This window comes from Nicotiana sylvestris, chromosome 9, assembly GCF_000393655.2.
Source record: "Nicotiana sylvestris chromosome 9, ASM39365v2, whole genome shotgun sequence".
In the NCBI taxonomy this organism is placed as follows: Eukaryota; Viridiplantae; Streptophyta; class Magnoliopsida; order Solanales; family Solanaceae; genus Nicotiana; species Nicotiana sylvestris.
The window spans coordinates 185979519-186005133 of record NC_091065.1 but is presented as its reverse complement, the minus strand read 5'-3'; the positions used below and the strand labels follow the sequence as shown (position 1 = coordinate 186005133).

Below are 25615 nucleotides of genomic sequence, written 5' to 3'. Positions count from 1 at the left end.
CGTGGGACTTCCCAACGCAAATTCGTATTCAGTCTCGACTCTCGCCCCAATGCGAGTTCTAGACACCGTGAGAAACCAAAAAAATAACAAGAATATATGAATGTTGTGATGACTATTGGCATTAAAAGTTAATTCCATGGTTTGACAAATGATACAAAAGCCTGCCAATATCTAGTCTAGAGAAAAAAGATACAACAGCTTCTCCGCTCTTAACCCCTCCCCCCCCCCCCCCCAAAAAAAAAAACCCCACCCCACCACCTAGAGAAAACACTATATTTTTTCCCTCTGATGTATCAGCAAGCCAAATGGTGATATCTCTGAATTTGAAGTAGCTGATTACAAGATTTTGCAGACCAAGAAGCAGGTGATCATCCTTCTAATTATACAAATTATATAGAGAAACAAACTTAAAAGTTTTTCTTCCCTTTTATTGTTCTTTTTTTTAATTCTTTTGATTTGCATAAATAGATAGATCATCAATCAGTTAGGTCAACTCTAAGCAAATACTAAATCTAGTTACCCAAAATATTCTGGTCCTTTTACAGAGAAAATCAAGAAGCTGAGGAAAAATGGCAAAACTTTTCTCATTGATAGATCAATAATATATATATATATATATATAGACATATATATACACACACACTTAGCTTTCTTGGATCCTTTGTGATTTCTATTTCTATTATTTTCTAGGAAAAGGGTTTACTTTCTCCCCCCTCCCCCCTCCCCGCCCCCAACTTCACTTTTTTTTTTCTTGAGTCGAGAGTTATCAAAAACAGGCTGGCGGAATTACATGGGATATATTGTTTTTGTTGTTATTGTTATCTTGCAGTAATTTGGTCAAACAAACAAGTTAGATAAGTGTATTATAGTTTGATGCAAGGATGATTAGTAGGTTTTTCAAAGAATATCATTCTCCTTTTAACAACAATCTGCGTATTATGATGAAATAAATATTGCTTGCGAAAGAAGCTAGGGTTACTCTGGAATTAATATGCATTACCCAGGATCCTTTATTCTTTATTGAGTTTCTTAAACTGGTTAATTAAAAGTATTTCAATATTTTTTTTACCAAATTATCAGTCTAACTAGATGTTTATAAATGAGATTTTATTTACATTAGTTAACGTGTAACGTGGTTTATAAATGAAGTGCCCTTTTTGTTTCCTTTCATTTAGCGTATCATAATTTTGAATTAATTTTGTCATACTTTTTTTAATCACGAAAATTCTGCATTTTCTTCTCCCACTTTTCTTTTCTTTTTTTTGTTTTCCCTAAAGAACCTACCAACTTCAGCTTGTTTGTTTGAGATTTAAGTTTTCTTTATGTCATATGCTGTTACATTTATATTGGTAGGAAAATAATAAACATATAGGAATTACCATTGAATTCCCAACAGATTTTATACCTGCTACATTTCATTTTTCATATCTGTCAACTTCCTAACAAGAAGTTTAACAATGTCAGAAATTTATTCCACGGTTGGAGAGTGTGTAAAACTACAGGTACAACAACAGACTGGATACAAATATATACTAGTCCACTACATTAAGATTCTTAAAAGAGATAGATATAGGTAGTATCATGATAAGTTAGATACTCACTGTTCCAATTTAGATGACACATTTCGTTTATCGATAGTCATTTTGACTAAACTTTGAAGCTTAATTGAATTAGTTCAATGCAATATTTTAAAATTAACTCTAAATATTTAATAAGCATACGAAAATTACTGTAAGTTACAATTTTTCTCAAGCCAATACGATTAAAATAATTTTAAAATGTTGGTCAAACATCACACAGTTTGATTCTTGATAAGCGAAATGTATCATCTAAATTGGAATAGATGGAGTAATTCTTATTACTACTGCCTCTGTCCCAAATTGTTTGATGTATTTTGGATTTCGAGAGTTAAAACTTTTCAATTTGACTATAAATTCAGACATAAACTTTTTTATTTTTAAACTAAAATTTATATATTTAGAAACTATTTAAAAGTACTATAAGTCACAATAATTAATAATTCAAAGTATTTAAAAGACATATAAAAACCCGTTTGACCCAAAATCTAGATCCAGGTTCAACAAATTAGATTTAAATAAAATAGAGTCAATCTTAGCCAATATTAATATCCAAAAATATGTTAACTGATTTTTTAATAAGATAATATGTGTGTTTGACCGAATGGCAATAAACGTGGGCCATACTAACAATATTAATGACTCAAAAAGAGGAAGAAAACATTAAATAACAATAAATAACAATGAATGACATTTAAGTAAATAAGAACATGTAAGTCACCCGAAAAGGGGTGAGATCTGTGGATATTCCTTCTCACAATGATGAATGATTGATGAGCCTTCGAACATTCAGGTTGTTATTGGATCAAGTGAAAACTTTAGGCAAGAATCTTATTAAAAGTGTACTTTTCGTATGCTTGCAATAAAGCCAGATTCTCTCTATAAAGTCAATGTGTTTTCTTACAAGTGAATATCTTATGTCTCATATCCTTGTGTTTCTTTCTATTTATAAGGAACATTTACCTAGAATACCCTAATAGTAGAGGTATAGAGAATATACTAGAATATTCTCCTTTGATGTCTTATCCTAAAACTAGCCGTTATTCACTCTTTTATGGTGAGTGCTCGACCACGACCCTGATATTCGCTGACTCTTCGATCTTGATCTTCACTGACTCCTCGACCTTGATCTTTAATAGCTTCATTGGCCCTGCCCTTAGCTTCTTAAGAGATCACTTCGACCTTAGGCAGGTCTTTATCGAAGTCGTACCAGCGACACGTGGCAGTCCATGAGTGCCTCCTTAATGCTAACATAGTTTGATCATGACAAAGGTAATTTTTGACCAGACAGTTAGTTTGGCACCGTCTATTGGGACTTCTTAGCTAATTTTTAGTTTCCTTTAGATCTATAACTCATGTGAGTTGCTAACCTAACAAATCACAAGGTTTTTCTCTTTCTCTACACGTACGAAAACATACATGGCAAGTAACCAATGAGACAAGACTAAAGTGATAGGTGACTTCCCCGACAACCTCATGAACGCTATCAACGAGAGCTATGAAACTCTAGGCGATGACGTGATACCCCCATTGCCTCCTCTGGGCACGAGAGGTCTCCTCCCCCCCAATTATAGCACAATAAAATAAAATGGAAAAAAGGCCTCCACATCCACAGGAGAAGGGACACTACTAGCCATGACAAAGCTCCTCGAAGTGTGGTTAACCGATACATTAGTAAGCGTGCTCAACAAACCTTCTCCATGTACGTCCATAGATACCGCAAGAGCCCACACGTTGCAATGAGCAGACGAACAGGGCTACCAACTAGACCCTCTAATATGAGGTATATCTCATAATGTTACTAACAATGCAAATGACAGTATCATCGCCGTTGTTTTGATGAGGATAAAAGAAATGGAGAATCAAAACAAAACGCTTAAAGATCAAATGAAAGAATATCAAGAACGAGTCTACAAGATACCGGGCGCCCCTAAGCTACTACCAAAGAGGGACGCCAGAAGATTCATAGAGCAGCCATACGACGATAAGCAGCCCCCGCATGCCATACGAAAGACCTTCAAAATGCCACCGTATCTCAGTATATATAATGAAATGACTGACCACAAAGATCACATGAATCATTATGTCACCGCCGTGAAGGGCAATGACCTCACCAAGAAACAAATGTCCTCTATTTTGCGGAAGAAATTTGGCGAAACCCTCACGGGAGGGGAATTAACATGGTATTCATAGCTATCAACCTGCTCCATAGAAACCTTCAAATAAATGGCCGATAAGTTTGTGATGGCGCATGCCGGGGCCAAGAAAGCCAAAACAAGAGTACACAACATCTTCGCCATCAGGCAGTCCCTAGGAGATGGACTAAAGGACCTCCTCACTCGATTCAACAGGTTAAGGATGACCCTACCAAATGTGTCCAAAGGGATGACAGACGCAGCCTTTCAGAATGGGTTGAGTAGAGAGGGTTCAAGAGCAACTAGAAGTGCTGAGCCAATTGATTAAGTACCCTTTAACCACTTGGAATGAAATCCATAATGCTTACTGTACCGAAGTCCGAGCAAATGATGACAATCTCAACGGACCAACTAGGTGGCTCGTCTCAGTATAAGCCATACGTCAAGGCCCCGCTCCTCCTTCCTTCCGTTATGATGATGGCCCATCTAGGTCGAGGACGGGGAATCACCAGAATGAGGGAGGTATGCCCCTTTGTTATCTGCTCACATTTTTTGTGTTTCATCTACAGAAATAGTATATGCCCTGGAGAAACTTGAAATGAAGGTGAAATGGCCGGCAAAGATGAGGTCCGACTTGAGCACCAGAAAATACGACGCCCTCTGCGAATTCTACTAGGAACACAGACACAAGACAGAAGAGTGCATCGCCATAAGGCAAAAGGTTGTGAACATGTTGCAACAAGAATACCTCAAAGTGGTGTTAAGCGACAAAGGGGAGGAACAACTTCGCTAGAGGTTGTGAACGCCAAGGCCCGTCAAAGCCGCCGTCACCGGCTCATACCATCAACATGATTATTGACGGTAACGACGATGCCGCCATCAACGACGTTAAGTTCACTATCACTCACAAGCTCAAAAGATCTATCACTGATGAATAGTATGATAGACTTGAAGAAAGTATCATCTTCGACGAGTCAGATACCGACGATTTGACTTTCCCTCACAACGATGCTCTCATCATTACATTACAAATTTTAGATACTGATGTCAAATGTTTTATGGTAGACGATGGGAGTGGAGCGTGCATTATCAATTACCGATTCCTTGCCCAAATGAGTCTTAAGGAAAAGATAGTGTCACGCTGCATCACACTAACCGATTTTAATAATGCAGTTGAATGGACATCGGGAGAAATTATACTCCCCGTCTTAGCCGGCAGCATAACTATGGAGACAATGTTCCAAATCATAGACCAGGCCACCGCATACAATGCCATAGTAGGATGACCATGGATACATCCCATGAGATGTCCAAATATGACTAACAATGAGACCGAGTATGAGGCCGTAATTGTAGGGTTGAGACTAGCACTCAAATATGGGATGAAGCGGTTAAAACTCCATTGTGATTCACAACTCGTAGTCAACTAAGTCATAGGGACTTTCCAAATTAAAGAAAAAATGTTGTAAAAATATCAAATTGAGATCTGTAATCTATAGCCCAAGTTTGATGAATTCCAGCTTGATCAGATCCCGCATGCCAAGAATGTCGAAGTGAACAACCTCGCCAAATTGGCCGCAGCCACCAAAAGCATCACGACCGGGGATAAAAGTTTAGTCCACCTCCTAAACTCGTCGTTGGACCAAATCGAGGTAAGATCTGTAAGTTTAATTTGGGAGTGGCGAAATTGTGTTATCACCGACTTCCAAGATGAAACACTCCCAAACGACAAAAAGGAACCCAAAAGACTAAGAATGCAGGCAACCCGATATAACCTCCTTCATAACGACTTATACAAGAGAACATACGGAGGCCCTTTGGCAAAATATTTGGGTCCAAACCAAACCCAGCGCGTCATCGAAGAAGTCCATGAAGGCCACTATGATGCTTATTTCGGCGATCGATCGCTCGTTAGGTATCTCAAATGGGCAGGATACTACTGGCCCACCATGAAAAAAGACGCCTCAAAATTTTTGAAGAAATGCGAACAATGTCAAAAATATGCCCCAATAATTTATCAAGCAAGCGAACATCTTCACTCAGTCACCTCTCTATGGCCATTTATCAAGTGGGGAATGGAAATTATGGGCCCTTCCAGCAGGGCGAGGTAATGTACGATTTAATTTAGTTTTAACTGACTATTTCTCTAATGGGTGGAAGCGAGAGCGTTTGCCCAAATACGCGAACAAGAGGTAATCACCTACATATGGAGAAACACTATCTGCCGATGTGGCCTACCCAATGAGATCAGCTGCGACAACGGACCCCAGTTCACAGGAAAGAAAACCGTCGAATTCCTCATGAAATGGAATATTAAGAGGATACTTTCAAACCTTTATCACCCAACGGGTAATGGGCAAGCAGAATCCTCCAACAAGTCCATATTAAACATCATGAAGAAAAAACTCGAAGGTGCCAAGGGATTGTGGCAGGAAATACTCCTAGAAGTATTGTGGGCATATAGAACCACCCCGAAGACAAGCACAAGAGAGACGCTCTATTCTCTAGTCCACGAAACCAAAGCAATTATACCAGTCGAGGTCAGAGAACCCATCCTAAGGTACTCCTATGAAAGCAGCACTAGCAATGACGAGAGTAGAAGGCAAAGAGATATGGCGTACATAAGAATTGTCACCCAAAAGCACCAAACAGAACGTTACTACAACAAGAAGGAAAAGTTCTGGCCGCTCAAAGTCGGAGACTACGTACTCAAGGCCAAAATCCAAGCAAGCAGAGATCCACGGGAAGGCAAACTAGGAACAAATTGGGACGGTCCGTACAAAGTTATAGCCAAAGCAAAAAAGGGTTAATTCCAACTAGAGACAATGGAAAGAAAACAATTACCAAACAATTGGAACATCAGCCACCTCAAATACTTCAACCTCTAAAAAGGAAAAAGCGCCCCCCGAGTCATACTCTTTTTTTGTCACTTAAGTTTTGTCCCATTAGGGTTTTCTCAAGGAGGTTTTTAATGAGGCAACAAAAGGGACACTTCGAGTCAAAGTATGCGAAGAACAGACTAGTTTCTCTTTCATTGTCTGACTCCTCAATACTCTCCAAGTCGAGCAATGAAGGGACTAGATAGACCAGTATTGGGACTGGAACTCTAGCCAATGCCCAAAGTTGTAACTTTCTCCAATTATGTAATCAGAAAAACAACGTCAAAGTAATATTAACTTACATTTATTAAAACCTCCTTAACAAAAGGTTAAGTTCGACCAAGTTCGAACAATACCTACCGGCCCCCGCCCGCGATTTGACAAAAGGTTAAGTTCGACCAAGTTCGAACAACACCTACCGGCCCTCAGTTGTGATTTAACAAAAGGTTAAGTTCGACCAAGCTCGAATAACACCTATCGGCCCTCGGTCGTAATTTAACAAAAGGGTAAGTTCGACCAACACTTACTGGCCCTTGGCCATGATTTGACTAAAGGTTAAGTTCGACCAAGCTCGAAAAACACCTACCGGCTCTCGGCCACAACTTATCAAAAGTCATCGATAGACTAAGCTCGAATAACACCTAACGGCCCTCGGCCGCGATTTAACAAAAGTTTAAGTTCGATTAAACTCAAACAATAACTACGGCTCTCGGCCACATCTCGATAGAAGGTTACATTCAACAAAACAAAAGGCTAAGTTTGACCAAGTTCAAACCTAACCTATCGATCCTCAACTAAGGAGACATACTTGATCTATATAGATAGAGGGATGATTCAGCCTATGGCTATTCGGCCCAAGGACTATGATCAGCTAGAGAATGAAAGAAAACTATGAAGAAGCAAAACATACAAGTACAGAAACAAATCACAACAAATAAGAAAGGCAAAAATGAAAGAAAAAATCAACTTTGATATTCATAGATAGAAGTTTGTAACAAAAGCTCTTGGAGACACCAAACCAAAACACACAAAAATGCTAAAAAGGAACTACTGGCCATCACTATCACGACCCACGACGTCCTCATCAGCCTGACCTTCAGTAACATTGCCACCCTCACCATCGACAACATCAACATCCCGACCTTCAACGTCTTCTCCATCCTCGCTCTGAGGGTAAATAGAATCGTACTGGGCATTCTCCTCAAGATGATCCATGGCATCCTCTCCATTCTCATCCTTTTCGCTAGGATGAGACGTAGCAAGGTCGTAGCCACAAGAAAGTCGAGCCTTACGAGCTTTGACCCGAGCATCCTCAAAGGCCATCCCAGAAATGGTGCCCATCGCATGCAACTCACGAAACACATCCAGTTGGGCCTCAGCATGAATCCATTCTTTATACAGCTCACAAGGGACGTTGGGAAGACAGAAGCATTAGGCAAAGAAGGTCGCACAAGCAGTTGGTCCTTCTCAGCCTCCAAAGCACCAACTCATTCATAAAGATCAGAGGATTCCTTTTCCAAATCCTCGATCCTCTCCTCAAACCGGTCCTCTTTATCCCTTATCGTCAACATGTCATTATCGCGTTAGGGAATGAAGGGTATGGTTCGCCAACTCAAGGAACTCCACCTGCCTCCGAACCTCTGACAAAGAAGACTCCGCCTTCTTAAGCTCCTCTTGTTTCTCGAAAATCTCACCACTAAGAGCCTCCGCCTTGTAGTGGCACTCTTCAAGTTGGGCTTGTAGTTGGACTACTTGGGCTTGAAGATCACTGCATTGGGCATCTACACCTCTACTAAGCTTGAGCTCCTCAACGTCCCTTCGAGGACGCTACACTTCTCTACGCACTGCATCAACTCTTCATCCATCTTATTCAAGTCTTCCCTCAAGGCCTGCACATTGCTGCCTTCACGAAGTCGACCCCGGAACTCCCGGTACTTTCCAAGGCATGTCATATAGTTATCTTTATGCTTCACGTAAATTTCTTTACACCTCATCTCACGCCGAGCACTCTCAATATTTACAATAGCCATCTACAAAACGAAGAAAAAAATGTTAGAACTTGCAAAGAAACTAAGGCATAAGGAAAGGAACAGACGATAGTTGTACTCACCCTGAGAGCGAGACTAACAATATTATTCGATAGGGTACCATCGTTTATCTTTTCGAGGGTCGTACCATCAATCTCAGAATAGAGAGGACCAAGGGCAAGGATTACCTTCTCGGTATTTACAAGCAGATTACGATCCATTGGGATTGTAATAGTCCTAGAGCCCACCTCCAACCTCATCAATCATCCTCAACTCGTCCAGATCCATATCAGAGTCATATCTGGCATCCTCCTCAATAACGGTGTTCCCTCTGTCACCAGCAGACGATGAGACATCTACTGCAACCCTAGAGGATGAAGCTTCCTTTTGCCTCGAAAATGCGAGGTCGTCGTCAAACGTCCTTCCCCCCTCGACCGTCTCCCCTCGGGACACACCGGTGCATCCACATTCACCTCCTCTAGGTGCGGGGCCTCGAAATCCATCCCAATACTATATCTAACATGCAATACGACCATCTCTCGAATAACGAAGTTGCCCTCCTCCAAGTCAATGACTATTGGTCTCTCTTATCTCGCGTCTACGACTATCCTCTTACAGGGCATTAGATCCCCATCATCAAGGGAGACATCATCGTCATCGTTAGCCAGTGAAAAAATTTGAGTAGTAGAAGTAACAAACATATTGAGATAGGCTCTTGTACTGCAGTAGCCAAGTCAAGGGCAGGTACAGAAGGTGCAATGGTCGCAATGGGGGCAGAAGCCGAAGGCATAGCAGCCTTCGTTCGAAAATTACCTTTGACATGATCAAACCATGTTAGCATTAAGGAGGCACTCGTGGACTGCCACATTTCGCCAGTACGACTTCGATAAAGGCCTGCCCAAGGTCGAAATGATCTCTTAAGAAGTGAAGGGCAGGGCTGATGAAGCTATTAAAGATCAAGGTCGAAGAGTCAGCCAAGATCAAGATCGAAGATTCTGCGAAGATTAGGGTCGAGGTCGAGGACTCACCATAAATAGAGTGAATAACGGCTAGTTTTAGGATAAGACATGAAAGGAGAATATTCTAGTGGATATTCTGTTTACCTGTACTATTAGGGTATTCTAGGTAAATGTTCTCTATAAATAGAAAGAGATACAAGGATAAGGGACATAAGTTACTCACTTGTAAGAAACACACATTGACTTTGTAGAGAGAATCTGACTTTATTACAAGCACACAAAAAATACCTTTTTGCTAAGATTCTTGCCTAACTTTTTCACTTGATCCAAGAACAATTAGAATATTCGAAGGCTCATCAATCATTCATCATTGTCAGAATAAATATCCACAGATCTCACCCCTTTTCGGGTGACTCACACGTTCTTATTTACTTAAATGACATTCATTGCTATTTATTGTTATTTAATGTTATCTTTCTCATTTTGAGTCATTAAATATTGTTACTCCCCCATTCCAGTTTATGTGAACCTATTTTCTTTTTGGTCCGTTCCAAAAAGTATGAGCCCTTTCTAAATTTGGAAATAATTTCGCTTAAACTTCCTATTCTACCCTTAATTAGAATCTTTTATAACCACACAAATACTCTGGACCCCTTTTTGACTTGTTTAGGACCACAAATTTTACAAGTCTTCATTTTTCTTAAGCTATGTGCTCAGTTAAACAAGTTTATATAAATTAGAACGAAGGGAGTTGTATTGTTCACATTTATTGCTATTCGGTCAAACACACATATTATCTTGCTACAAAATCAGTTAACATATCTTTTGGATATTAATATTGGCTAAGATTGACTCTATTTAATTTAAATATAATTGGTTGAACCCGGATCTAAATTTGAGATCAAACAGAATCGTGATAACATTTGGCATCATGATGTGATTAAATAGAGTAACATGGTCAATGCGGACTCATATAATCAACCTGAAGCGTAGTTATTTTATTCTCTTATTTCGATTTGTTTTACTTTTATTCCAACATATTGATTCCTATTTTTTGTTTTGTAAATACACCAATTCAGCCCTGTTATGTTTGACTAAGGCTAATAGCAAGTGAGGAATTCACATGGAAAAGGTGTCATATTCCATTGATTTGAATGAAGAAGCTAATAACAAAAGGGAAACTGATGAAGCCATTGAACTTAGTGATGACATGATTGAGAAAACAGCAGAAGGAAACGGTAGCTCTGAGGATATTGGAAATGAAGACAAGTGCAGCAGAGTTAGGCAATATGTTCGATCAAAATTGCCAAGGCTTCGTTGGACTCCTGATCTTCATCTCTCTTTTGTTCGTGCCATTGAAAGATTAGGTGGTCAAGAAAGTAAGTCATACACCTACTTCTTAATATAAAATAATGTAGGTGTATTTGCATTTTAAGAAAAATGATTTAAATTATATATACTAAAAGTTGAAGGGGAGCAATGACGTAACTGGTAAAGTTACTGTCATGTGACAAAGAGTCACGAGTTCGAGCCGTGGAAACAGTCTCTTGACAAAATACAAGGTAAGACTGCGTACGATAGATCCTTGTGATCCGGCCCTTCCCCGAACACCGTGCATAGCGGAAGCTTAGTGCGGCGGGTTGTCCTTTTTTTATACTAAGAGCTAGCGTGAAGAATTTTCACACTATCAGTAGAAAATAATATGTAGTCGTAGTTAATATGAACCGTTATATATACTCTCTATCACAATTTATCGGACACTTTTCGCGTTTCGAGATCCAAACATATTTTACATTTAATTTGAACATGGAATCTTTTTTATTTTTTAAATTAGGTCATGCATCTACTTCTAAATTTAAAATATAGGTGTATTTGCATTTTAAAAAAAATGATTTAAATTATATACAATCAAACCTCTATGTAACGTTATCCTTATATAATATCACTTCACAATAGAAGCCAAGTTTTTTTGGGAACCAAATGTCATGTTTTATTATAATATATATGTTCTCTATAATAGCAATTTGCTATAACATCCGGAAATATCCGGAACAAACTAAACTGTTATACAGAAATTTGTCTGTATATTATCAGCTAGCGTAAGAATTTTCACACTATCATCAGAATATAATATGTAGTCACACTTAATATGAAGGCAAAATACATAAGTTACCACCTGAACTATAGGCCAAATCCCTGTTACAAACTTTCTGATGACAAAAATTATATTACACACCCAACCCTTCAAAAGTGTATCTATGACATACCACTTTGTTTAGTTGGCACTCACGTGTTATACACAGAAAAAGGGCGAGTGAACTCAAAAAATTACTTAAAATTTTAAAATAAAAATAAAAAACATAAAACTTTAACGGGGTTTTGAACTCATAAGAACTCAACAGTGGAAGTTCAGAATGCCTCCTTCAATCCGTCCATTCAAATGTTTTTAAGCTCAAGGAATTAGTTCTTAATCAATTCCAAGTAGTAAACAATCCACTTAAAGTGTTAGATCTCAAATTCGCATCAACCTAGAGCCCAATAACTATTTTTACATTCTGTTCACCATCGAAGTCTTTGAAATCAGCATTTGATTTCGAAATTCAACCCAAACAATTGTTACCCAATGATGTCAACTACAAATTCGAGTTAGAAATCGATGTTTATCTATGGCTCGAACAATGAAACCCGAATCTCAAGTTTATTACATTAAAATCAATATTTTTTAAATCAATATTTATTTTTAAAAAGTGTGGTGTCGTCGCGATCAAAAATTGAATTGCAATCACTGTTTGGGAAAGTTTTGGGTGGAGTAATGTTTAAACCACCATTGCCGGCAAAACTTCAAAGGTTGAAGTCGAAAAATTACATTCGAATATGAATTTCATGTTCAAATTCAAGTGGGTGCTATAGGTCCTTGATGGAAACACTTGCACAAAGCTGAATTTGATGTTTGGAATGAATTGAAAATTGAAATTGATTAGGGGTGGCTTTGAATTAAAAAAAGTAACTAAAAGGGAGCTAAATCCTAAAAAAAAGTTACAGACCTAAGAAGGAAGAAGACGAGGGTAGATTTGCAATTCCAAGTATTAAATTTTTTATGTTAAGGACACGTGTCGCAACCTTATTGGTGCGTGAGTTAGAGATGTTTTATGAGACTGGTCAACTACAAAAGTAGTGTGTCATAGGCACACTTTTGAAAGGTTGAGTGCGCAAAATAATTTTTCTCGTTATAAAGTGTATAACAGGGATTTGGTTCATAGTTCAGATGGCAATCTATGTATTTTGCCTAATATGAACGGTCATATTACACTCTCTATCGCATTTCGTTTTTCGAGATTCAAACGTTTTACATTTGAACGCAGAATCTTTTTATTTTTTAAAATAAATTTTACATATTTGAAAACTACGTAAAAAGTAATACTAAGTCATAATAATTAATAATTAATAATTAAAAGTATTTAATTAAAAGGCATGTGAAAAATTACGGTCAAAATATAATTTATTTGACTCCTGTAATCTCAATACCTTTACCTAAATTGGGACGGAGTGAGTAGTTATTTTTCAAGTGACATGATAGTGTATTTTTCTTATTTTATATTTAGCAATATTAGCTTGTAGAAATTGTACTCCTCAATAAGGATAGATGGAATGGATAAAGGTTTTAATTAGAAGGGCTTCAAACAATTTACTTAAGATCTCAAATGAAAAGATTATACACCATATCTATTGCCCTCCTATAATTTCAACAATAGTAACACATTTTTTGTACTAAAATAAACGTCTTTCACCATTTATTAAAAAGAAATATCAAAGTCTTGCTATATACATACGAGGTAATTTCAAAAAATGATAGAAAAAAAAATCAAGTTTTATCGATTAATGGCCATTTTCAGCTCACTGATGTCAAGCATATTGTATAACGACCTATCATCGATCAATTTTATTCCCTCTTGTTTAAGCATCAATTTTTTTTAAATTCTATCGGTGTAAACATGATATTAATTTGTTCTTCCCGGACGCGGTTTTTGTTAAATTCAGTACATCGTATTTGTAGGAGCTACTCCAAAATTGGTTCTTCAGACGATGAATGTGAGAGGACTCAGCATTGCTCATGTAAAAAGTCATCTGCAGATGTATCGAAGCAAGAAACTTGGAGAGTTTGGACAAGGTAAAATCCTCAAAAAAATTACAAGTTTTTCTTTCTTTTGGGCTACTTATGCATGCATGTCTTTTGTAAGGTACGCATCGATACTTCTATCAAAATTCCTTAGACAAGTTAATAAAATTCCTTAAAAAATCGGATTACTGCAATCTTTTCCTAAGCATTATTCAATTCTTAAGATAGGAAAGTCACTTAGAAACGAAGCCCGTAAGTTATATAAGGAGATTCAACGAATGCATATACATATATTTTTTTTTTTTGGTAATTAAATTTTTATATACCAGGAAAAATATTTACAAGTAAAGCAAAAAACCCGTACAGATATTCCTATGCTTCCTATACTTCCTCCCCCTTAACTTCCTACTGTTAGAGTTCTGTTACTTCTATCTATTACATTGGGTAATAGTCCAGTTTACTTAGAGCTTTCTCTACTTCCTTATTGCTTTGACAATGCACTTCTTGTACTATCAGCTTGCCAATTATCTCCCAGCTCCTCGCTTTATCTTGAAATATTTAATATTCCTTTCTCGCCACACATAATAAACATATCCTGCTAGTACAATCTTGAATAGTTCTGTTCGTGCATTCCTTCTTCTTGTCTAGTTTTCTGCCCATTATAATTCCTCTGACCATTCATATATGCTTCTGCTAATGCCTTGCCATTTAAGCATCCCCTTCCATATCTCCGTTGCATATTGGCACTCAAAAAATAAATGCTGAATAGACTCATTTACCTTTTTACACAACAGACATGCTTGATCAATTTCAATTCCCCACTTTAACAACCTATCCTTAGCATATACACATATTTATGCTACGTAATATGCATTATCACTTTAATTTTCGGCAGAGTAAGTATTTATCGTTATTATTCTTCGAATCTTTGGGATACAAAGTAGAATTATTGGTAGACCAAAAATTTATACAAGAAAATTACTAGAATGTCATATATATACATATATATAGTGGTGGTATAATGGTTAAAAGAAAACAGTTAACCACTCATATTATCCACTAAAAAATGGGTTGGATAATGAACTTTTTAAAACCGGGTCAAATGTGGATAAGAACCATATTATCCATTTAGAAAATTGATAACCAATGGGTACAATGAGTTTAACTTTTATATTTGTAAAACCTCAAATTGGGAGTTCGCCAAGTTTGGTAGATTAGGAATTCTTCCAAAAGTAATCATATTCAAGAAGTCATGGATAATATGGTTACCCATATTATCCGCCGGTTAACCCGTTTTTTATCCGTGTTAAATATGGGTCGGGTCGGATAATTTATCCGTTTTTCATTACCCGTTTTTTACCCGAATCATATCCGACCCGCCCCACCCGTTTGTCACTCCTATATATATAGTTGGGATTTAAATCTTAAAGCAACTTTTTGAATCCCTTTATCACTACACTAGACTATTCTGTTTATGTGAAGGACATTCAACAGCTTATATATAAAAAAAATCATTCCACAATATAATTTTTCGGCGAAGGAAATTGAATCTCATTCACTTGATTTAGCTCCGCGCACCACTCGACGATATGTTTAAATCCTGGCCTCACCTCTGACGTATGCATCTAATTTTTGTAGGCCCTTTTTCTATTTTCCAATGATATACAAGCTATTGAACTTAATGGTGCTTCTTTTTGACAGTACTAGGCCATGCTCATAGAGCAATGCAAGGAAAAAGTTATTTCTATGGAAATCCAAGACAAATATTTAACCCTCTTCAAGACTTCAAAATGAAGAATGGTGCAATTGTATTAGCAAGGAATTTTAATGATGATGATGATAACGTTAATCACCATTTCCAAAATTCACTTTCCAGACCTCGACATGAGACAAAGGAAATTTTTTCCAGGTGACCTAGTTAATTAGTATTCCCTTTGTTCCATTTTATTATACGTTTCTCGTCTTTTTGGCTAAGATCAAGTATAGTATCCATTTTTTTCAGTTTAATATTTGATACATGTGCTATCGGCCCACGCGATATTAACTCATTTTTTAAGGGAGAATGCCTATTAAGGTAGCTTGCTCCCTCGGCCTTCGCGCGTCGTCTAGGCGTTGCATTACAACCCAGGCCCGATGCATCCTAAAAAAAAGATCATTTAATGTGACACTATTATCTTTGACATTAGTAGAAGAATGACAACATTTTATATTTGAAAACAATTCAACTTTAAACTTTTTTATTTTATATATCCTTATTAACATGATTTATAGCTGCATTAATATCATGAATTTACGATCACAAATTCCAAAAGTCTATCTTTCTTTCTAAAATTTAGTGTCAGTCAAACAAATTTCACATAAAATGAAACGAAGGGAGTACTACTACGTATCGCGTTGCCGTTGAGATTTTGAGAATTCTCTTTATCTAACTTCCATAATTATCCATATTCTTACTCAATTTGCTCATATATACAGATATTTGGAATGGTCTTCCAATCAAGGAACAAACAATTTGTTCAGAATGAAAATCTTGCAGGCTGGAAACCATGAAATTGGTCCTGTTAGACAAAGCCATTTTCTTGAAGAAAAAAGGTGGCCACCAAATGAATTTAAGGAAAATCAATATTGGAAGGAAAAGAGGGTTTCTTTGTCAAATATTTCCTCCAATAAGAATTCTCAATCTTTGTTTCAACAAAACAATTTTGTACAACAACCCAAGTGGAGGTGGAGATACAATAGCCTTGAGCCAAAATTTGAGACTCCTTTCAGACTTGAGGTAAATTTTCTTCAGATTTAGTTTGAGTTTTACTTCTATATGTAACACAATTTTTGCACTAGTAGGTCATCTAAAATATAACTACAAATAACTACCCGTATTAAGTAGAACGAATTACCTTGAAAATAATGCAAGTATTCAGTTATACAATAACAATAACAAAAAATCCAGTGCAGTTCCACAAATAGGCCCTGGGAAGAATAGTCAGAGGCAAATTTAGTGTATATACAACGTGTTCAATTGAACCCATAATTTTCGACGCGGAGTAAAATTTATATATCAAAATTCATCAAAATTGTAAAAGTAGTACATATGCGGTGGGACAAATCTCAGCGAGGACGCTGAGTCCATAAGAGGGATGTATGTAACACCCCAGAATTTAGATAGAATTCCACATCGGCAAAACACAAGAGGGATGCGGGGTATATAAGCTAACAAGCCTTAAACCCTGGTGACGCGTTTTAAAGTCACAGAGGATAATATCACTAGTGGACTGGGTTGTTACAGATAGGAACCCATAACTAAAAAAAATATAATGGGTTCAATGCTAAAACCCTTAAAAATTGACTCCATAGAGTTTAAATCTTGGATCGGCCTTTGAAGATAGTGTGTAAGCATATTTTACCATACATTGCGCAGGCATTCAACTATAACAAGTTAAATTACTTATGGTATAAAAGGAAATTTTATATTGTAATTGTATACAAATTAAATCCTTATAATTAGAGGATTCAATTAGTTTAACTTGTATAATTAGTTTATGTAATCAAAAGGTTAATGTGCTAAGTATGGAAATTGTTTTTGTTGTTGCTAAGCAATAATTCACTTGTCAAATGGAGAATTTTCCACTTGTTTTAATTGTTGCTTTACTTCTTATATTAATATTAATTTTGACGTGCAGATGAAAAGAGACAAGAGGTTAAGCGAAAAAGATTGGATGCCTGATTTACAACTAGGACTGAGCACAATAGACAATAATAAGGAGCAAATTCAGCAGAGTAAGAAGGAATCAGATTCAACATTAAACACAATGCTCTCTCTTTCTTTGCCTTCTTATTCATCAAGTGCAACCTAAGTGATGGCACATTGTATTTGTTAATAATGCTCGGACTCTCCAAAAATACTGTCGCATCAGTGTTAGATCTTAAAAAAATGTATTATTTTTGGAGGATTCGACATGCACCTAGCACTATTTTTGAAGAGCCTGAACAATGTAGGAGCAGCCTAGGAAGGAGGCTAGTACTTGAGATCTGATCATGCATGCATAGTGTCAAAAGATTCAAATGTATTGGAGTGAGATCTCCTAAGTACTTGCCTTGTAGGCCATTGTAGCTACAATAATATAGTTGGAGTTGCCACCGGTGACGGATCCAGAATTCTAAGCAAGGGGTTCAATATTTTAGAGAAGTGAATTTTCGTCAAATGAGTTCACAAAAAGACTATACTTGTTAGCTATAAATGAACAGCATAGACAAGTTTTGCTAATTCGGCAGAACTTGTGAATAATTTGTACCAGTTATGCCCACCTACCATTACTTAATTATGAACAAGGTATTGCGATAGAACTCTGTGAACAATTTGTACTAAAGTTACGGGATGAAATTTAAAAATAGCCAGATTTACAAGTGGTTATTTAAAAATAGTCACAATTTCAAAAGTAATCGAAATTTAGCCACTTTTCGTGTAAAGATAAATTTGAACGAAAATTCTGTTCAAAATACGGAAAAATACTCCAGTATAATATACTGGAGTTCCAGTATAATATACCGGTCCAGCATAATATACTGGAGATTGGAGCACCGATGCCCCAATCTCTAGTATATTATACCGGAACTTTTCACATGTTGGAGTTCCAGCATAATATGCTAGAAGTTCATACACAGGTGCATCGATCTCCAGTATATTATGCTGGAACTTTCCGTGCTGCAACAAAATAGTGACTATTTTTTAATGATTTTGCAAACGCTGGCTATTTTTGAATGACCAGTCCGAAAACTTGTTAGCTCGTGCTATTTTTACAAAGTTATGCCTCACCGGACATAACCTGTGTAAAAGACATGTTTTGCACAAGAAAACTTATGCCTAGATGTCATTTTTGTGCAAATTCCTTGAACATGGATAAAATTTTAACAGTAGCGCGAAAGTATCCTATTTCTGCAAATCTCCCATTAATAAGAGATGCCCCTTTTAGTGCATTTTTATCATATTTATATACATAATATAGTTGTAAATAATCTAATGCAAATCTTCCTCTTAATTCAAAAATATTCTTCTGCAAACTAACTTAAGTGGATAATTGAAAGAATTTACTAAAATAAAATCCCAAGTCAAATTATTTATAAAAACCAGCTGTGAACATTAAGATATTTTTTTTTCTAAGAAAAAAGTAGGGCTATCTTTGTTTTATTAAGCTATTAAATGCCTCAATATGATGACCACATGGATATACATTTGGTTGTGTACATACTATTTTTTAATTTTTGTAATAGTAGAAATAAACATACATACTTTAGTTTGATATCAGAGAACACGAGGAAGATATAGCAAATATTTAGCCCTTTTCCCAATTACAGGTCTACACAGTTTGCCATAATGGATCCGAACACATTCTAGTACCCAAATCATAGACAGCATTGCCTCGAGTTGTGCATTTATTAGATTAGTCTTATGAATTAGATTAGGTGTGACCTAGTAGTCAATGAACTATATTAGAATCATTACGTCTCAGGTTTAAGTCTTTGATGGATAGAGTTACCTGGTACCTGTTGCTAATAGGATTCGGTGGTTCTGTTTCTCAATTTTTCTGTCACGACCCAAAATCCCAAATATCGTGATGACATCTATCATGATACTAGGCAAGCCAACAACTCACACATACCAACATTTTGAAATTTAAAATATACGGAAATAAGCTTAAGTAAGTAAAAGTCTCATAAAAACTGGATGAAAATGTCACAACTCAATACAGAATTTTTCCAAACCCCGGATGTCATTGAATACATGAGCATCTATACAATAACATAGTCTGATACTCTGTCTAAGTAAGTAGACAGAATAAGTAAAACTAAGAGATAGGGGAGGAGAGTCAAGGCTGCGGACACCACGTCAGCTACCTCGATAATCTCCGAACGGCTGAAACTCCGAGATCAGCAACCACTGTGCCCCGAAACACCTGGATCTGCACACGAAGTGCAGGTTGTAGCGTGAATACAACCAACTCAATAAGTAATAAGTCTAACCTTTGGACTGAAAGCAGTAACAAGTCCGAACAACAAGGTCCAAGTACATAATTCAACAGTATGGAAATTTATAGAACATATGACAATAATATCTCAGAAAAACTCATAATCTGCAAGTACCAGTACAGGAATATAGACATCCTACCAAGTTTGACAGTTAAACTCAAACAGATAAAATATGTCAAGTCTGAATGATATGAGGAATATGACATCTTTATATCTACATGCTAATATGCACATCGTATGTGATGCAATACAATGGAAGCCTCGCGTACTCACGCTCTCAGAGTTCTCAACCTCACGGTCTCAATTCTCACTCATTCACTCAACACTGTACAGGACAGATCCAGCCAAAAGCTAATGAATCTTACTGCGACGTGCAGTCTAATCCCATCGTAAAATAACAAAACCTGCGCTCACTTGGGTGTGAAGACTCCGAAGGGGCAGATCCAGACCAAGCGCTATAATAAGCCAATCATGGCATGAATCAATAAAGCCTGCTGCGGCGTGCAACTCGATCCCATAAATATCACTCACAAAAAAACTCTTGGCCTCACTCAGTCATCAATCTCTCAGTCTCTCGGGCTTACAACACTCATGCTAGACAACCCAAATCAATAATACATGATGTGATAATACATGATAACCGAGACTAAAATATGATATGCAATAATAAATGCTACTGAGTACATAACTGCTATTAAGAAAATAATTCAACAGCAAAGGATGACCATAATGGGTCCCAATAGTACCAGCACATAGCCTAAACATGATTTCTAACATAAATCACACCTAAAGTGCCCTAACACATAGAGTACAATAATAATATTCAGATAAGATAGCTACACTATTCTACAGAATTGACTAAATCACAATTACTACGGTGCGTGCCCACACGCCTGTCGTCTAGCATGCGCGTTACCTCAACACCAATCATATTGCACGTAATTTTAGGGATTCATATTCTCATAACCAAGTTTAGAAGTGTTACTTACCTCAAACCATACAAATGTCTACTCCAACAAGCTCTTGCCTTGCGAATCGGTCTCTGAATGCCTCGAATCTAGACACAAATAATTTGATACAATCAACTCACGATATAGGAATCAATTCCATATGAAAATGCTAAGTTCTTAATCAAAAGTCAACCCCCGCACTCACGTCTCGGAATCTAATGAAAGTTACAAAATTCGAATATCCATTCAAACACGAGTCCGATTATGCCAAAATTACTCTAATCCGACACCAAAATCTCGCTCAAAATCCCAAAATTTTAGCCTAAGAAGTTTTCTCCATTTTTTCCAAAATTTTCAACCCAAATCACTAATTAAGTGATGAAATCAAAGATATATTCATGTAATTAAAAAAAAAAAAGTAAGAATCACATACCCCAATCAGTGCCTTGAAAATCTCTCCAAGAGTTGCCTCAATCCGAGCTCCCAAAATCAAATTGTGAAATAAACTCAAACCCTCGTTTTGTGACTTTTAATTCTGCCCAGATATCCCTTCTTCACAATCGCGGGAAAGCTTCACGATCGCAAAGCACAAACTCAACTGCCCAGAAATCAACTCTACACGATCGCATAAACAGTCACGCGAACATGATGCGTAGGCTTCCCAGACCTACACGATCGTGGACAGACCCACACGTTCGCATAGAACAACACGCGTGACCAACTTCTGCCTCATTTCCTCTTCGCGAACGCGGCTTAGCCTACGCGTTCACAATTCACTGCTTCCTCCAGCTTACGCGATCGCAGACCAAAACTATTGATTGCATAGAACAAAACCTTAGCTGCCCAAAAATAACCCTAGGTGATCGCGGACCTTCCCATACGATCGCGTATAAGAAAACCAAACCTGCACACCAGCAAACTTCAGCAATCTTCCAAGGTCCCATTTCACTCCGTTAACCATCTGAAATCCACCCAAAGCCCCCAAGACCCCAACCAACCATACCAAAAAGTCCTAAAATATCATACGAACTTAGTTGAGACCTCAAATCACATCAAAAATATAAAAATACGAATCGTGCCACAATTCAAGCCTAATGAACTTATAAACTGCTAATTTCTATATTCGATGTCGAAACCTGTCAAATCAAGTCCGATTGACCTTAAATTTTTCAAACAAGTCATAAATAACACAACAGACCAATTCTAACTTTCGGAACTAAAATTCAAGCTCGGTAACCACAAAGCCAACTCTCGGCCAAGTTTCTCAATTTCCAAAACTTCTAATTTTTTAACTTTCACCATTTCAAGCCAAAATCGGCTACGGGCCTCCAAATCACTATCCGGACACACTTCTAAGTCCAAAATCATCCAACGGAACTATCGGAACCTTCAAAACTGAATTTTGGAGCCATTTACATACAAGTCAACATTCGGTCAACCTTTTCGACTTAAGCTTCCAACCTTGAGACGAAGTGTCTCAACTCATTCTGAAACATCCCCGGAACTGAACCAACTACCCCGGCAAGTCACATAATCATAATTGAGCTTAAATAAGCAGTAAATGGGAGAACGGTACACTCAAAATGACCGATCAAGTCGTTACACTTTCTGACTTGTTCCTACGAAATCAAGGTCGAAAAGATTAAAAATATCAGTTATTAATGAATGATTCCTCGAAAAGTTAAGGATTAGTAATCCCCCTCCCTTTGCCTCCCCCTCCCCCCTTTCCCGAGCACATCTTACAAATTTTATTGTAACTGTGCTCTGCAAAGAACAATTCTACTTAAAATTCCACTCAAAAGGTGATGAGTTGGAATCTCATTCTAGCTAAGAATGCGATCATTGCCCTTCTCCAATCCTGACTGTCCAACTTGAGAGAGGAGGTAGTCAGTTAGCAGACACTCGGACACCATGATAATTTTAAAAAAAAAAAATGACACGGTCAAGGAAAGGTGGGTAAGTAAAATCTTGAATTATTTCATTTATTAGTGGCGATTGATTATGAATTTCAAAACAATTGATCATGTCTTCTTAAGATATATGTAAAGTTCATAAATTAAATTTATGTCCCTTAGAGAAATGTTAGGTCAAAAAGTTTCAATAATGAGGTCTTTCATTAAGCGTCCTTTATTCATTCACATTTATTTATCAAAAAGATCTTGATACTCTTGTTTTTCTTTTATTTCATTCCTTCTTTTGTCACCTAGTGAAATACGAATGCAAATTGGCACGTTCTTTGTATATCAAGTTGAGGGTCATTGAAAATTGGTCAAAGCATTATATTTAAAACAAGAAGGTGCTATAATGATTTTAGGAAAAGTAAGAAGTTAATCTAGCTTAGCGTGTTGAATTCAACCGTTGCATGTTTATTCTTAACGAATTATAAACTTAGTATGACAAGAGGGGTTGCTGTGATGGTAAGCAACCCCCACTTCCAACAAAGAGGTTGTGAGTTCGAGTCTCTCTAAGAGTAAGGTGAGAAGTTCTTGGAGGGAAGGATGTCAGGGGTCTATTTGGAAACAGCCTCTCTACCCCAGGGTAGGGGTAAGGTCTGCGTACACACTACCCTTCCCAGATCCCACTAAGTGGGATTATACTGAGTTGTTGTTGTTGTTGAATTAGAAACTTAGTAAAATACGAGCAAATCCAACCGTTACATTTTTATTCCTAACGAATTATAAACATTTTATAGACGGGTAGCTCGGTGTACAAGGTATTCAATATTCATGCAGGGTCCGGAGAAGGGTCATGCCCTTCGGAGAAGGGTCATACCCCAATGGCTCTGATGAAGACAACCAACCCTAATATAAGTATTAGTGGCTGCTTCTACGCCCCAATTGTTTGATAGACATATTTTTTAGCTCCTAATTGGCTATAGATTTTGCCAAGTTTTTTCTAATTTTTTTTTTGGTTGACAAAACCAGTTTGTTTATAGATTTTATCCATATTTTAGTAGATTCTGAAAACAAAATTTTCAAATCCCAAAACTAGCTCTACATATGTTTTTGCCCCAAATATTATCTTTGGATTTCTTAACAATTTCAAAAATTATCCCAAACTTTTGTATTTTATAAAAAAGTACACCATCTATTATGACCCAATTAATCCACCAGCTACTATCTTTACTTTGGACTGATGTATCTTGAAATATTATTATAATTTGACGAATTGTAGTAGCTAGTGATTGTGTTATTAGCAGTTGATATTAAAATAACAAGTTATAGTTTTAGCATAGTGTATTGCATAGTTCATTATAAAAATGGTGATGTTGTGCCAAATTTATCTATGCAGGATTATGGTTTGTGAAAAATGATAATGAATGACATCGATGAAGATTCTGCATATACAGGATTAGCAAATTTGTTTGTTTGGTATTTTTGGGTAGTTTTGATAATTTTTAGAGCTTATGGGTATAAGTCACGTTTTATGTTTTTTTTTTTCAAAAAAAAAATAGTAAAATATATTTTAAAAATAATATCCAAACAAATTTTCATCTTCAAACCAAACTTCACCCAAATCAAATTTTTTAAAATAAAATTAAGAATTTATGGCCAAACGCTAGCTCAGGGAAATAAGCTAGCTCAGGGGAATAAGTAATTAGTAATGTCCTGCTATGATAGTGTACAAAGAAGGGGAAAAAGTGGAATACTTGGCAGAAACAAAAGGAATTTTCTGTGTAAATTTAGAAGAACCTGAGCAGAAGTATGGAAAGATGAAGTTGATAAATAAGTCAGAAGATAGTAAAATTCCCTTTTTTTTGACTTCTGTAAAGAAATGATTGGCCAAGAATTATAGTAGAAGACAGTCCTATCACTAGTGTCCAATTATTGAAAGATATCAGACAGCCCATGATTCATCTCAAATTTCATATTCTACTTTTTTGTTACTTAAAAAATGACTTTTTGAGGGGTCGTTTTGTTGAAGGGATTAAGTAGATAATCCTGGTATTGAATTTAGAATTAAATCTATCCTATATTTGGTTGAGCATATTAGTTAAAATTAGGATAAATGTTATATCACAATCATGGTATTATCTGCAGAGAAGTTTTGGAGCAGCGATAAAGTTGTCTTAGTGTGACTCATAGGTCCCGAGTTCAAGAAGTGGAAGCAGTCACTAATGTTTGCATAAGAGTAGATTGTCTATATTATACCTCTCGGGCAGCGGCCATTCCTCAGACCCTATGTGAATGCGAGATGCTTTGTGCACGTGGCTACCCTGTTATAATTTCATATTATAATCCTGGTTATAATCACAGGACAAGTTGGTTTTGAACCAAATGACCCTAATAATATCTATGTGATTTCACTGAATTTGTTGTTGCTGTTGTTGGTCTCTAGTAATATCCTAATCAGTCACTTAATCAACCATAAATTTAACTAATCAATCCTGGATTTTATCATGATGTTTCAATTTTCATATCTTCACTAAACTAGGACACCCCCACCCCCACCCCCACCCCCCAATAGCCCCAAAATGGACCCTTCTCTCCATTCTTTCACATGTTGCCCACTAATATCTATATCTGAACCATTTATTGAATGGGCCACAACTTGGATGGGGACAAAGCCAGATTAACAAAGCAAAACAATGGATTTGTACAGGTATGTTGCACATCAAATGAATTATGTAACTTCTTTTTCATTGAAAAATGTATATTAGAATGACACATTTTCTTTTGTTTCATGATGTGGAATTTGAGTTATTCTACTATTGGAAAACTTAGTATTGGATATGAAAAATCTTTTAGTACAAAGGGCAAATCTTGAATATTCAAGAATAGAGATATAGCACTAGTTTTTTTTTCTAGACTATTGAGCCTTTTTTGTAATGATAGGAAAGAAGCACATGGTTTTGTTGCTAGACAATCAAGTTATTTTTTGGGAAATAGGATAAGCAATTTCACATCACTCTAAGCACTATAATCTACTATATACTTGACTCTTCAGATA

At 36.7% G+C, this 25615-nt stretch overlaps 1 protein-coding gene and 1 non-coding gene across 3 annotated transcripts; both read left to right on the top strand.

Annotated features, from left to right (window-relative positions):
- The first annotated feature begins 233 nt into the window (after window positions 1-233).
- On the top strand, window positions 234-17985 carry LOC104211799 (putative Myb family transcription factor At1g14600). 2 transcript variants are annotated; one of them, XM_009760926.2, is made up of 7 exons: window positions 240-364; window positions 1465-1502; window positions 10657-10956; window positions 13632-13745; window positions 15396-15603; window positions 16170-16470; window positions 17372-17985. In XM_009760926.2, the coding sequence occupies exons 3-7, from the start codon at window positions 10701-10703 to the stop codon at window positions 17543-17545; spliced, it is 1053 nt and encodes a 350-aa protein (XP_009759228.1). In that variant the 5' UTR covers window positions 240-364; window positions 1465-1502; window positions 10657-10700; the 3' UTR covers window positions 17546-17985. The 2 variants fall into 2 exon arrangements, with proteins under 2 accessions (XP_009759227.1, XP_009759228.1); XM_009760925.2 differs by lacking the exon at window positions 1465-1502 and having other exon boundaries at window positions 234-364.
- On the top strand, window positions 15644-15838 carry LOC138878794 (U2 spliceosomal RNA). The gene has a single exon (XR_011402570.1). It is a non-coding gene; the product is annotated as a U2 spliceosomal RNA (small nuclear RNA).
- Window positions 17986-25615: the final 7630 nt, after the last annotated feature.

Excerpts from the sequence above, each read along its gene's own strand:
- LOC104211799 (XM_009760925.2), top strand. The coding sequence starts at position 10,701 with ATGGAAAAGGTGTCATATTCCATTGATTTGAATGAAGAAGCTAATAAC. Across the intron at positions 15,604-16,169 it reads ACAAAGGAAATTTTTTCCAG|ATATTTGGAATGGTCTTCCA; the intron begins GTGACCTAGTTA and ends TCATATATACAG. Across the intron at positions 16,471-17,371 it reads AGACTCCTTTCAGACTTGAG|ATGAAAAGAGACAAGAGGTT; the intron begins GTAAATTTTCTT and ends TTTGACGTGCAG.